General features: G+C 36.3%; 1 protein-coding gene across 2 annotated transcripts in view; it reads right to left on the bottom strand.

The window, feature by feature from the left end:
• Window positions 1-5088, bottom strand: part of cabp1b (calcium binding protein 1b) — a 31671-nt gene extending 26583 nt beyond the window's left edge. For both annotated transcript variants that reach the window (XM_065261627.1, XM_065261634.1), the window contains exon 1: window positions 4365-5088. In XM_065261627.1, the coding sequence (XP_065117699.1) occupies window positions 4365-4910 (546 nt within the window). In that variant the 5' untranslated portion in view covers window positions 4911-5088. The remainder of the gene's footprint in view (window positions 1-4364) is intronic.
• Window positions 5089-13297: the final 8209 nt, after the last annotated feature.

Below are 13297 nucleotides of genomic sequence, written 5' to 3'. Positions count from 1 at the left end.
ATCTATTCATTTCTTCAGTGCGACTGAATCCATGACTTTTGGGTTGCTTATGCAGTGCTCTACCAACTACAGAAACAGTCAGAAAACCCTTATTAAGTATTTCATTTATTTTTTTTAAATACTGATTTATATGTAAAATGACACTTATCCATCAATTAAACACAAATGATTTTAAAACTCATATGGATAGCAGATGTTTTCAGATAAACAGATCAATCTCAGCAGTAACACGCTACGCTTGAATCCTCTCTACTGTTTCAAACCCCACGTGTCAGGTATCTAATGGATTTGAGTTTTTTTTTCACTACAGCACAAAAAGACAGCTCTCCTCTTTTCTCTAATCAGGTCTTGAGCTGCTATATTTAGCGCCTGCTGGCGTAGAATAATTTCTGTAGGGATTGCACGCGGGATGCGATGTTACATAAGGAAATATGAAACCCAGCATTTGAGGAATATCAATACACTGAGGAGAAAATAGACATGTCTGCACTATAAATAAAGCAATGTTTCTGCTCGCGTAAGATGGAGGGTTTTCGCATTGTTTGTGTCACGTCTGAACATCCCTTCAAGAAATGTGCTGCTTTCCAGTTTCTTGCACAGGTCTACATTGAAGAGTTGTGGCAAAATGTCTATGTGACATTTACAAGCCGGAGACTAATGATGTCTGGAAGGTTCATAAAACCCAGCCAAAGTACAAAAAAAAAAACAATACTCTATGACAAGAATAATGTAAGTTTAACTTAATAATGACTGATTGAACTGACATTCATTTTTATACATTTAATAAAAAAAAACTGCAAATGTGAGTTATAGCTATGCACCCTTTGGGGACATAATAAGCAAAAGCATTACCTAAACCTATGGAGACTGATAAAACCTTCCGGTAAAAACATCCTTAAAGGCAAAAATGATTCATGAATTAGAAAAATATGACAAATTCTCCCTCTGAGAGAATCATTCAAGGTGAAAATGATTCATAATTTTTATTTTTCATAAAAGTTGCACACTCGCAAAGCTTTATTCAAAAGCTACCTCACTGATAATAAGGATTCAAGGTCTTTGACTAATAAATAAAGATTTTCAAAATAAACCTTGTTATTTAATGAATATTTGCAGCTAGGAAAGGAAGTGTGTGGGATGTTTTCTATTCTTTTCTTTACATGGATCTGCCAGAACAGGTGTGTGAAAGGTGCTTATTTTTTGCTTTCAATCCTGCTAAAAGTCTTCTTTTAGGTGTCAATCTCTAATCTGTAATTGAAAATAAAACAGATATGGTATCTACTCAATTTTATATAAATGCAGTGGCGGCCGGTGACTTCTTTTTTCGAGGGCGCTCGATGCAAGGTCGTCACAACATGTATGTAGCCCGTCATGTGTGTGTTCCTTTTTTCAAAATATGTGTTCTGAGCGTCGAGTGATCCTATGTGCATCACGTGTCTTGTCAAAATAAGTGCCTGCTGCAGACGCGTCTAAAGCGTTTGCCAGATACTCGCATAATCTCATGCGTAATCAGAGTTTACTGTTAAAGGAATAGTCTACTCATTTTCAATATTAAACTATGTTATTACCTTAACTAAGAAGAGTTGATACATCCCTCTATCATCTTAGTGCGTGCACGTAAGCACTGAGGCGCTCTGCGACACTTCGATAGCATTTAGCTTAGCCCCATTCATTCAATGGTATCAAACAGAGATAAAGTTAGAAGTGACCAAACACATCAACGTTTTTCCTATTTAAGGCGAGTAGTTATACGAGCAAGTTTGGTGGTACAAAATAAAACGTAGCGCTTTTCTAAGCGGATTTAAAAGAGGAACTATATTTTATGGCGGAATAGCATTTTTGGGAGTACTTCGACTCGCCTGAAAAATCCGCTCCCCTTCTCCCTCTCATAATGGAAGAGGGAGGGTGTTACTGCGCCGAGTCGAAGTACTCCCAAAAGTGCTGTTCCCCCATACAATATAGTTCCTCTTTTAAATCCGCTTAGAAAAGCGCTACGTTTTATTTTGTACCACCAAACTTGCTCGTATAACTACTCATCTTAAATAGGAAAAACGTTGATGTGTTTGGTCACTTCTTTTTTTTTTTTTTTTTTTTTTTATATTTTATTTATAACCGTTTTTCATATAAACATAAAACAGATGAAAGAATATGGAATGTATACAAAGACATACTATACACAAAGAAAAACAAAAAACAAAAAAAAGGAGAACCACCCCCCACCCCCCACAAACAGGCACCAGATATAATAAACACCTTAAACAAAGACATACGTAATCAAACAAAACAGAGTGAAAAAATACATCCAATTACATTAATGCTCAAACAAATTCAATTCTTAAAAAGATACCCGAGGAAGGGACCCCAGATTTTTTCAAATTTTTTAGAAGCATCGACCCTGGAAAAGCGTATCTTTTCAAGCTTAAGTGTTTGGTCACTTCTAACTTTATCTCTGTTTGATACCATTGAATGAATGGGGCTAAGCTAAATGCTATTGAAGTGTCGCAGCGCGCCCCAGCGCTTACGTGCACGCACACAGATGATAGAGGGATGTATCAACTCTTCTTAGTTAAGGTAATAACATAGTTTAATATTGAAAATGAGTAGACTTTTCATTTAAGGGAGTGTCTTGCGTGTATTTTGTGAACGTAAGCGTCTCTTTTATCATAAATGGTTTTGACGCATAAAACAAATGATGCACCCCTCGGATGAGCCGCACTGTATAAATGTGACCCTGAACAACAAAACCAGGCATATGGCACACGGGTATATTTGTAGCAAAAGTCAAAAATACTTTGTATGGGTCAAAATAATTTATTTTTCTTTTATGCCAAAAATCAGGGTAAAGATCATGCTCCATGAAGAATTTCTGTAGAAATTACAGTATTATTGGCAGCTGTTTGCCAGTAACTTACTGTAGATGTAAATGTATGTTATTTACTGGCAACAGTTTGTTCAAAGTTAAATGAATATTAAACATTAACAAGACTTTATCTTTAAAGAATAAAACTAAAATAATTCCATCATGCAAAGCATTCTGGGAACTAAAATCTGAAGGAAAAAACATTTCTGGTTTCCAGAATGCTTTGCATGTGGCTGTTATTTCATAGTTTTATTCTGTAAAGACAAAGACCTGTAAATCTTTAATGTTCATTTAACTTTAAACAATCTTTTGCCAGTAAATAACATACATTTAAATCTACAATAAGTTACTTGCAAACAGCTGCATAACTACAGCAAATTTTTTACTCTAAGTAAATATCCTACGGTAAATATATCAAAACTTTTTTTTGTGCACGGGACTTTATTTGGACAACTTTGCATTTTTTTGCACCCTCAGATTCCAGATTTTCATATAGTGGTATCTTGGCCAAATATTGTCCTAACAACCATACATCAATGGAAAGCTTATATATTTAGATGATGTATAAATCTCAATAAAAAAATTGACCCCTTATGGGTCACAAATGTGTTTCTGTAGAGTAATACAGTGAAAAATACAGTGTAATATACTGTCAAAAACTGAATTTGAAGGTTAATATTTTCCTGCAAGGATATAAAGTGAAGACCGTGATAAAATTCCACTTCTTTAAGGAAAATATGAACATCTTAGGTTATCTATCGCATTGTAACCAACCACAGTGTTTCAAATTGTCAAAATGATGTAAAATCAACCACAATTTGACCCCTCATTATCTCTGAATCGACAGTCTGCCTGAGTCTGACACTGAAGAACCTGTTCACTTTCTTCATCAAAGCCCTGATGCATAATTCAGTTTTATCATCAAAAGCTGACCACTGAGAGATCATATCCCCAAAGACGTGTGCTCTCCAGTTACCTTTTCAGTAGGTCCTTTATGCACAAAAAGTTTGGCAAGTATTATACATCATGATGCATAAATAATGAGGCAGTTTTAGGTTGTTTCATTTAATAGCTTGAATACTTGAGAACATTTACTACGAATGAATCATTTATCTGACACATTTAATCAAAGTGACTTTTATTACACTCATTACAAAAATCCCTTAACAGGATTTAAATAAAATAAAGATGCTTGACGATGCCATAAGAACAGAAAGGTTCTTCAGATGTTTGAGGTTCTTTACGGGACCAATTAGCCGAAGTTGGTTCTTATGTCTCATAAGAGTGTATTTCTATTTATTTCTATTAACAACCTGTTAAGGGTCCACTTACTTAAAAATGTGAGTTTAAGCAAAGCATGACCTCTACTTTGTAGTTTGATTGTGTTTAAAAGACAGCTGGTCCCAAATCATGTCTTCAATCAGGAAAGTTACAAAGGTGTAAGTCACTTTAGAAAAATGCAACAATTCAGATAAATGACTAATTAGTAGTTAACACGTCCTACCTGTCCAAACACGGATTTGATTATAGGATGGAGGTCTGCATCAAGGGCGCCGCTGTACGCGCTCCCCCTCGCTCGCGCGCTGTCTGACTGAAGTGGTCCTGATGTTGCAGCTGGATGATTGGATGAGAGACTTTGATTCGAGCCGGTCCGATGTTTGTCCTTGGATTCGAAGAACAACGCAGCTTCATCTGAGCGAGATGGAGTCGGTGAAGGCGTCCTGGATTTCCCGTGGACCGGGAGGTCAATCGTATGGTGCCTTGAAGGTTTGCGATGTTCTTTGCTGTGCCGATCCGGTCCACCATGCTGATAATATCCATCCTGGATCTGATTCTGGATCCTCTCTCCTCTCCTTCCACCTCCACCTTCGTTTCGGGTTTGTTTTGGTTGGCACAGGGGTCTCCGGGCGGTGGCATCGCACGCTTCGGTCCAACATGAATCCTCGATGTGGCGATGGTCAGCGCGGTTCCCGGGTTTCCGGTGCTTCGGTGGTGCCGTGGTTTTGATTAGTGATGTGGTGGATTCGCTTTTTGGAAACGAGGAACTCATGTTGTCCTCTCCAAAATCGCAAAACTCACAAAGTTTTGAAGTCGCGCGGCTAATCGGAGGCTGAATATATTTGCACAGGTGGAAATCGCGCGCTTTAAAGTCTTTGGGGCGCGCGCTAAAGCATCACACAGGTTGGGTCCCTCGTGACGCGGGATGTTAACGACCCCATTGAATGCGCTCTATCAAAATTCAACAATGATAGGAGAATCTCTCTCTCTCTCTCTCTCTCTCTCTCTCTCTCTCTCTCTCTCTCTCTCTCTCTCTCTCTCTCTCTCTCTCTCTCTCTCTCTCTCTCTCTCTCTCTCTCTCTCTCCTTACCCAAAACTAAAAGTTACATCAAAGTGCCTCAAAATTTCACAAAGCAGTTGAAGAATATATATAAAGGATGTCCCCACATAATAAAATACGTTAGTATACTTAAATTTTTACTATAGTAAAATGTATTGTAGCATTAGCAGTAGTACTCTGTACTGCAAATATTTTGTAGTGTTAATGATAATTGATATACTGCATACTTTAATAGTTAAGGTTTTAAAACACTATAGTAGCCAATCAAGAAACTTAAGTGTAGTAAATAGTATAGACTACGGTTTTTTCATGTTGGTAAAAATATCCATGTAGAAATAGGTGAACTGAAAAAACCTGTTTGTATTTTAATCATAAAGATTTAAAAAATAGTATAAAACCATAAACATCCACAGAAATCTTTGAAATTGCATGGTTAAAAATTTAAGATGCATTTTGTGACAACATGGCCCATTGCTTTGCATATGCATTTAACTGACTATAAAAAAAGAAATAAAGATTTTAATCACACTTTCAAATTGCATTATGACTTTCATATTAAGCTTTGGGCACTACTAAAACACCAATATTAGTGGGAGATGTTCTTCAAACCAAAAAATAAAGTCCAGAAAACTTCAAGTCACTCTTTAAGTGACAACTTGAAATCTCTATGATTGGTGTACGCACAAAACAGCTTACCACAGTTCTTTTTGACAGACATGCGGTGCGGTCAAACAAAATTTTTGATGGACATTGCAGTCAAAATGAATGAGACCAGTCTTCATCAGACATCTTTCAAGCTGTTTTCAATGGCGCTGATGTAAGTCAGGACAGAACCGTGCATACATAATAGACATAATGGACACTGATTGGCTAAAAGGAAGCGAGATGTTTCTTGGTCAAACGGGACCATCTTGAAATCCCATCTGGTTGTTTGCGTTCATTCGGTCCTGGAGCAGCTGCATAGAGAGTGAAAACGCTTATGTGCGTTATGTCACTATATGAACTCAATTAAAAGAGTTAACATTCCCAAAGTGTGTGTGTATGTGATTGAAATGATTTGCTCCGCACAATCTCCAGAGAGTTTCAACTGACATCTGTGTCTCCATCTCACTCGCTCCAGGGAAACATGCAATCTTTCGCTTCACCTCACCATCTTCTGCCCAGACTGCATCCCATACTTTCTTCCACTTTGATTGACATGTCTCCTCTGATCTCACCTTACTTTAACACTGCTCAATGCATAACACACTAATCCAGGTTTGAGTTCTTTTTGAGTCCTCTCTCAACTTTTTAACAGAAATGACAATATTTTGTATTTTTAAGAGATATGCCCTCCTCTCGCTCTGCACCAGGGGACATTAAAGCCCCAGGGTTCAGTCTGGCCCATTTGCATTCATGGGAGTGAAGGAGAAAGTATGTTCCTCACACTCCAATAAACAGGAAAACAGGCATCGCTTCATAAACTAAATGATCAAAAAATTACCTGAACATGCAGGTGCTTGATGCACTGTTAGAAAAAAAATTTAAAATATGTACCCCAGCTGGGGCGGTCCTAATATGTATACAGATATGTATGCATTTCAGTCTTTAATCTTGCATATATGACCTGCATGTATATGACGGTAGGCAGCTCTGGCAAGCCCGTAGTGATGCAAGATTGTAGTTTTTAGTGCAAGTGCTTTCCTTTCAACTTCCCACAGCATCATACAACCCAAAACAATTTCCACTCAGTCACATTTAGTTTAATATTCCAATCAGCCTTTCTCATCTTACGATCTGTGATGTCTCAATTTCCTCAGCTCAGATCTTTTTTCAGATATTGGCTTTTAAAATACCTGTATGTTTACTTCCATCTAAGCATTCTTGAGAAACCACTTAAGGGCTTTAACCTGAGACATTATACCCTATAGTCAGGCTGACCTCAGTTGTATTTGTGTTTCCTTTTAGGTGAGGTGTCACTAGTCAACTTTCTGACCGCGTCTCGCCCTCCTGGTTAATTCTCATCTATTGGCACCATTTGCTGCATCTGAAACATTCATCAGATGGGTTAATAATTTATCAGGTGCCAGCCTGAGGCTCAGGAGGTTTTGATGGTTTGAACGCTGTACACTTTTGGATTTGCATAAACACAGCAGCGCCACAAAAAGTTCAGCCAAATATGAAGACATCATTAGCCAAATAGCCTCATAGAGGGCCAACTTAATGCTTGAGTAATTACTTTTATAAACCAATGGGTGCATTTTAGTATAAAACATTCATGCCATCGTCATAATTATATAAATAATTTATATACACACAGTATTTTGCAAAAGTCTTAGGGCACCACCATCTTATTGTTTTAGCAAAGTCTACATGACCATGCATATTTATTTTTCAACCAATAGGGGCATTAGATTAGAATTAAAATGTATAAATAAATAAAATGTATTAATTCATTAATTTCTTGTTAAAATATATATAGATATTTAAGCAGAGCTGAGCTCAGATGCTTTGCTTGTGAATTCTTCTGTCAACTTCTGCTCGTCGCATTGAGATTGCAGTTCATTTTATAATACTTGTTGTTTACTTCTTGTTGTTTTCTTTATTCTGTATCCCAACCCCGTAGGCTGACTCAATGAAATGAAGATTCTTTTGGAAACCATTCACGCCTGAGTGGAGACGAGAGATGTGCACTTATGTGTTTTTTTAATTTGACTGATTCCCTCCGGCACATTTAAACCTTACGCCAGAAAACTTCACTGAACATCACATGCATGTGCTACCTTATGAGATGAACGTGACTTTAGAAGATGCGAATGAATACATTAGTGCATGTCTATTTAAAGATAATAAAAATGACATAACAAATGCAACAACAAAAAATGCATAATGTGTTCTGAAGGAACGTGAGGTGGGGGTTTTGTATGACGGGGGACCAAATAATTAAAAAGTCTATTTATGGAAACACAAAGACCTTTGTCTTCCAGCCAGTATTTTCACTTCTGAAACCTCCCTGTGGATTCACATTTTCAATTAATCCATTTGGATTTAATGCGATAGCTGTAAGATCCAAATGAGTTAAAGGGTTCACAGAAAAATAAAAATTCTGTCTTCTTTTACTCATCTTCAGGTTGTTCCAAACCTGTATTAATTAATTTGTTCTTCTGAAGATATAACCAAACAGATTTGGGGCACCATTCACGTCCAAAGTATTCTTTGTCCTACTGTGGAGGTCAATAGTGGCCCAGATCTGCCTTGTTACAAACATTCTTCAAAATATCTTTATTTATGTTCAGCATAACAAAGAAATTAATACAGGTTTGTAACAACCTAACAGATTTTTTACTTTTTTAAGTGAACTATCCCTTTAACTAACCCTGCATAATTTGGCCTCAAAAATGACCTTTCTGAAATCAATAATTAAGTTATTTTTTTGTGCTAATTTGGTGGTAATGTTTCTAGGCTTAGTGATTCAGAAAATCATTTAACAGAAAATATAAAACAACTCAGGCAATGCATTGAACATCATGAATGAATGTGAGTTTGGAGCAGATGGGTTCTTTCTCATATGAAAAGTTTTACCTGAGGGCGGACTCTCAGATGAAGGTGAGGTCGATTTATTTACAGCGAGGATGAACTAGGCCATGTTGCTTTTTAAAGAGCACATGTGGTACATACGGCTTGACCTGTGTGTGTCTGTGTGAGTCTGAAGGAGAACAAGAAAAACAAGGGATGGAGAGGAGAGAGATATCAGATTTTCATCAATCCCATATCAGTGTGTTAAACAGGCATCAGTTTACACTCAGGCTATTAAGGAGCAAATTCTCTCATGGTTAAAACATTAGAGCAAATGATGTTACTTGAAATCTGATACCATTGACCGGCTAGTGGACCTCTGTTCGGCTGATTCACCTGCTTCATAAAAAAGAATTAACATTTGTTTAGGTACAAAAAGCATATTTATTTACTCATTTCTTGTTTTTTTTTATTTTATATATTGATTGGCTTGCTGTATACAGTTCTTTGGTTTATTTAAAGGTGTAGCGTAGGATTTTCTCAAATTTTAGAAAAGAACCGCCTTCTCCACTTTTTTAAAAAAATGCAATTGCGCAACACTCCTGATTGACAACTATGAGGACCAATGGTCTTGATGATCCACCCGGAAAAAGAAATTCCTCCGCAATACCTTTAAGTATTGCCCTATACACTCACCTAAAGGATTATTAGAAACACCATACTAATACTGTGTTTGACCCCCTTTATCCTTCAGAACTGCCTTAATTCTACATAGCATTGATTCAACAAGGTGCTGAAAGAATTCTTTAAAAATGTTGGCCCATATTGATAGGATAGCATCTTGCAGTTGATGGAGATTTGTGGGATGCACATCCATGGCACGATGCTCCCGTTTCACCACATCCCAAAGATGCAATATTTGGTTGAGATCTGGTGACTGTGGAGGCCATTTTAGTACAGTAAACTCATTGTCATGTTTAAGAAACCAATTTGAAATGATTCGAGCTTTGTGACATGGTGCATTATCCTGCTGGAAGTAGCAATCAGAGGATGGGTACATGGTGGTTATAAAGGGATGGACATGGTCAGAAACAATGCTCAGGTAGGCCGTGGCATTTAAAAGATGCCCAATTGGCACTAAGGGGCCTAAAGTGTGCCAAGAAAACATCCCCCACACCATTACACCACCACCACCAGGCTGCACAGTGGTAATTTACGCCAAATTCTGACTCTACCATCTGAATGACTTAACAGAAATCGAGACTCATCAGACCAGGCAACATTTTTACAGTCTTCAACTGTCCAATTTTGTTGAGCTTGTGCCAATTTTAGCCTCTTTTTCCTATTTGTAGTGGAGATGAGTGGTACCCGGTGGGGTCTTCTGCTGTTGTAGCCCATCCGCCTGAAGGTTGTGCGTGTTGTGGCTTCACAAATGCTTTGCTGCATACCTCGGTTGTAACGAGTGGTTATTTCAGTCAAAGTTGCTCATCTTTCAGCTTGAATCAGTCGACTCATTCTCCTCTGACCTCTAGCATCAACAAGGCATTTTTGCCCACAGGACTGCCGCATACTGGATGTTTTTCTCTTTTCACACCATTCTTTGTAAACCCTATGGTTGTGTGTGGAAGTCCCCGTAACTGAGCAGGCTCGTCTGGCACCAACAACCATGCCATGCTCAAAATGGCTTAAATCACCGTTCTTTCCCATTCTGACATTCAGTTTGGAGTTCAGGAGATTGTCTTGACCAGGACCACACCCCTAAGTGCATTGAAGCAACTGCCATGTGATTGGTTGATTAGATAATTGCATTAATGGAAATTGAACAGGTGTTCTTAATAATCCTTTAGGTGAGTGTATGTGTCAGAAATTTCTGATGTGAACTTAATGGCTACAGTTTTGATAATGATGATTGTAAATGAACATGGCTGCACTTGTTTAATTTTAACAGTATGAAGTCACTCATTTGTTTATGTCAAATATTGATTGGACAGAATTCACATTTACACCTTTTTGTAAAAAACGTTACACACATTGTGATATTGAATAAATTATATACAGTACAGTACAAATAACAAAACTAGAAAATTTCACTGTATAATCACTGTATAAAAAATCAGATGTCCCAGTCTGTCAGGCAGATTTGTATCCACATCAAAAAATACATCTTTCCTCGCAACATATAGTTAATAATCACTCTGTCTTATACAGTGATCAAACACTTCACACATTCATTCCCCTTCAGCTATTTATTTCCACATTTATACAACTCTACAAAAATAACTAATTTCTAAATGTTTGTAAGACTATTTAACAGAAACCAGTATAATGTATTTTGATAAAAATTACACAAGCAATTGAAAATGTAGCAAACAGCAGACAATTGTACATAATCATCTGCATGATTGTATCAAAGCATTTGCAATTTGTCCAAAACAATGAGAATTTGCTTTTATGTTGTGCACAACTGACTTTAAAATTAATTTCTGATCTGAGAAATGATCCAGAGCAACTGAGAAAAACATGAATAGTGTATTTTAAAAGTCCTTGCATCTGGCTCACTACTGTCCTCTACTGTTATTAAATGGAGGTGTTTCATTGTGTCCATTGATTCCTCAAGATGCTGCTTACTAGATTATAAAGTTTCTTTATTAGACTGTATATCTGTGCCAAAGAGGATGTTTTCTGGCAGCTCAAAATTATTTCAGGATCACTTTCAGATTTAATGAACAGACGCATAAAGTTAAATTCCAGCCCCTCCAGCTCTCTTTCATTCTCACTGAGCTATGAGATTGTCTGACATGAGATGTGTCAGGGCTTGCGTTTGGTTTATAACATCAAACATGGATTGGTTCGTGTGCTATTCCTTCCTGTACAAACTAATCAATGATTAATGTAAACCCTGTAATGCTTGATTTAAAAAACAACAACTAGGTTTTCCCAGATATCCAAGGACAGTTGTATCAGACTGATAGATCAAAGCAAACCAAACCATGCAGTTGAAAACACAATTAGACTATGCAACTGTTAAATTTTGGGGAAATCGCTGGTTGCGAAATATTTAATCCTTGTAAAAATCGGTAGTTAGTTTGATTTGGCAGCAGATCTTGGTTTCACTTTGCAAAAATAACTTATCACTTCATCAGAACTGGCTATGCAGAAAATCACTCATCATCAGACGACACTCCATCATGTTTCGCATTCTAATAAACTTCGCCAAAATTTGCAAAACTGTTTTTGGGGGCTTTCCAGGTGTCACTGTAAATGAAATATCGGCCAATAATCAGCATCGGTTGATAATTTATTTTTTTTGTTTAAAAACAGCCAATAGTCATAAGACTATAGAGAACAAGAAAATGCAATGAATTTGAGCTCTGTATGTAGAAAATGTAAAGAAAAATAGTTTAATGTCCAATATTAATGGTCATTATATGAATGAATAACATTCAGAAAATGGAATCTTCAGAATTTAGTTATGAAAAGTTAATATAACCAGCAAACTATCGGTATCGTCATTGGTATTGGCAGATATTAATCTGAATAATCGGCTATCGGTATCAATGGAAAATTTGAATATCGGTGCGTATATTTACATATTCGATGAATGTGTTGTGTATAAGTAACATATAATTGAAAACTAGCCTGTTCATAAAGAACACACTTTACCTTATAAAGCATTTTAAGTAAGCAAATAGCAAGTAAGCAAATTCATTAAAATGTCACAGTTATCTTGCCTTTCTTATATGAGATTAAACAGTAAGCTCATGCAGTTGCTCTTTTTGAGAAATGCTAAAACATGTTGGGAAGTTTGTGTGACCTTTAATAATCAGGGAATGTTGGGAAAGCAGCTGTTGGTTGCTTGACAGAGGATGTCAAGTTCGCATGTTCTTCTTCTCAACATTAACCTTACATGTCATTGACTCTTTAATGACAAAAAGCACAAATCCTTCAATGCACTTTTAATGTATTTGAACTTTTATTGTACTTTAATGATCACCATTTCCTGATAAAATCTGACCCAACAAACATTACATAACATAAAAAATGTATGTTTCAGTTAAAAATAAGTAAAAAATACTGTGCATTTTATAAAATAAATATAGTGCAGATAATTTTCTCTCAAAAGAATATATAATGAAATACAATGCTTTACATAAACGTTCCTCAAAAGTCCTCTGAAAAATGTGAAAATCAAGAGATTTTAGCAAAACTCTCAATTTTCTCTCAATTTAATCACATTATCTAATAGAAGTTTGACATATTGACAGTAATTCAAAAAATTTTATTTAAGTTAAGTTGATATTTTAGAAAAATATGCGGAAACGATTCTTTTTCCAGGTAACCCAAAATTGCAAGCTTACAATCATTATTCTAGGTTTTTAAACATTTCACATAACTACAGACTTTAGAGTATAGTATATAAATTATGATGTTAAAGTAATTTAAGATGATGTATCGTTGCTGTTTAATCTAATTTATTTATTTTCAGGTTTATAACAGAGCAGTTTTAAATACAATTCAGGTTACACGTGTAATTAAGTAGGCTAGTCATTATTATTTAACGTTAAACATTATTATTAAACGGATAGTTCTAATTCTTTAAATTC

This window comes from Paramisgurnus dabryanus, chromosome 10 (genome assembly GCF_030506205.2).
Source record: "Paramisgurnus dabryanus chromosome 10, PD_genome_1.1, whole genome shotgun sequence".
Classification (NCBI taxonomy): domain Eukaryota; kingdom Metazoa; phylum Chordata; class Actinopteri; order Cypriniformes; family Cobitidae; genus Paramisgurnus; species Paramisgurnus dabryanus.
The sequence above is the reverse complement of the archived record's forward strand: the minus strand, read 5'-3'. Positions and strand labels throughout refer to the sequence as shown.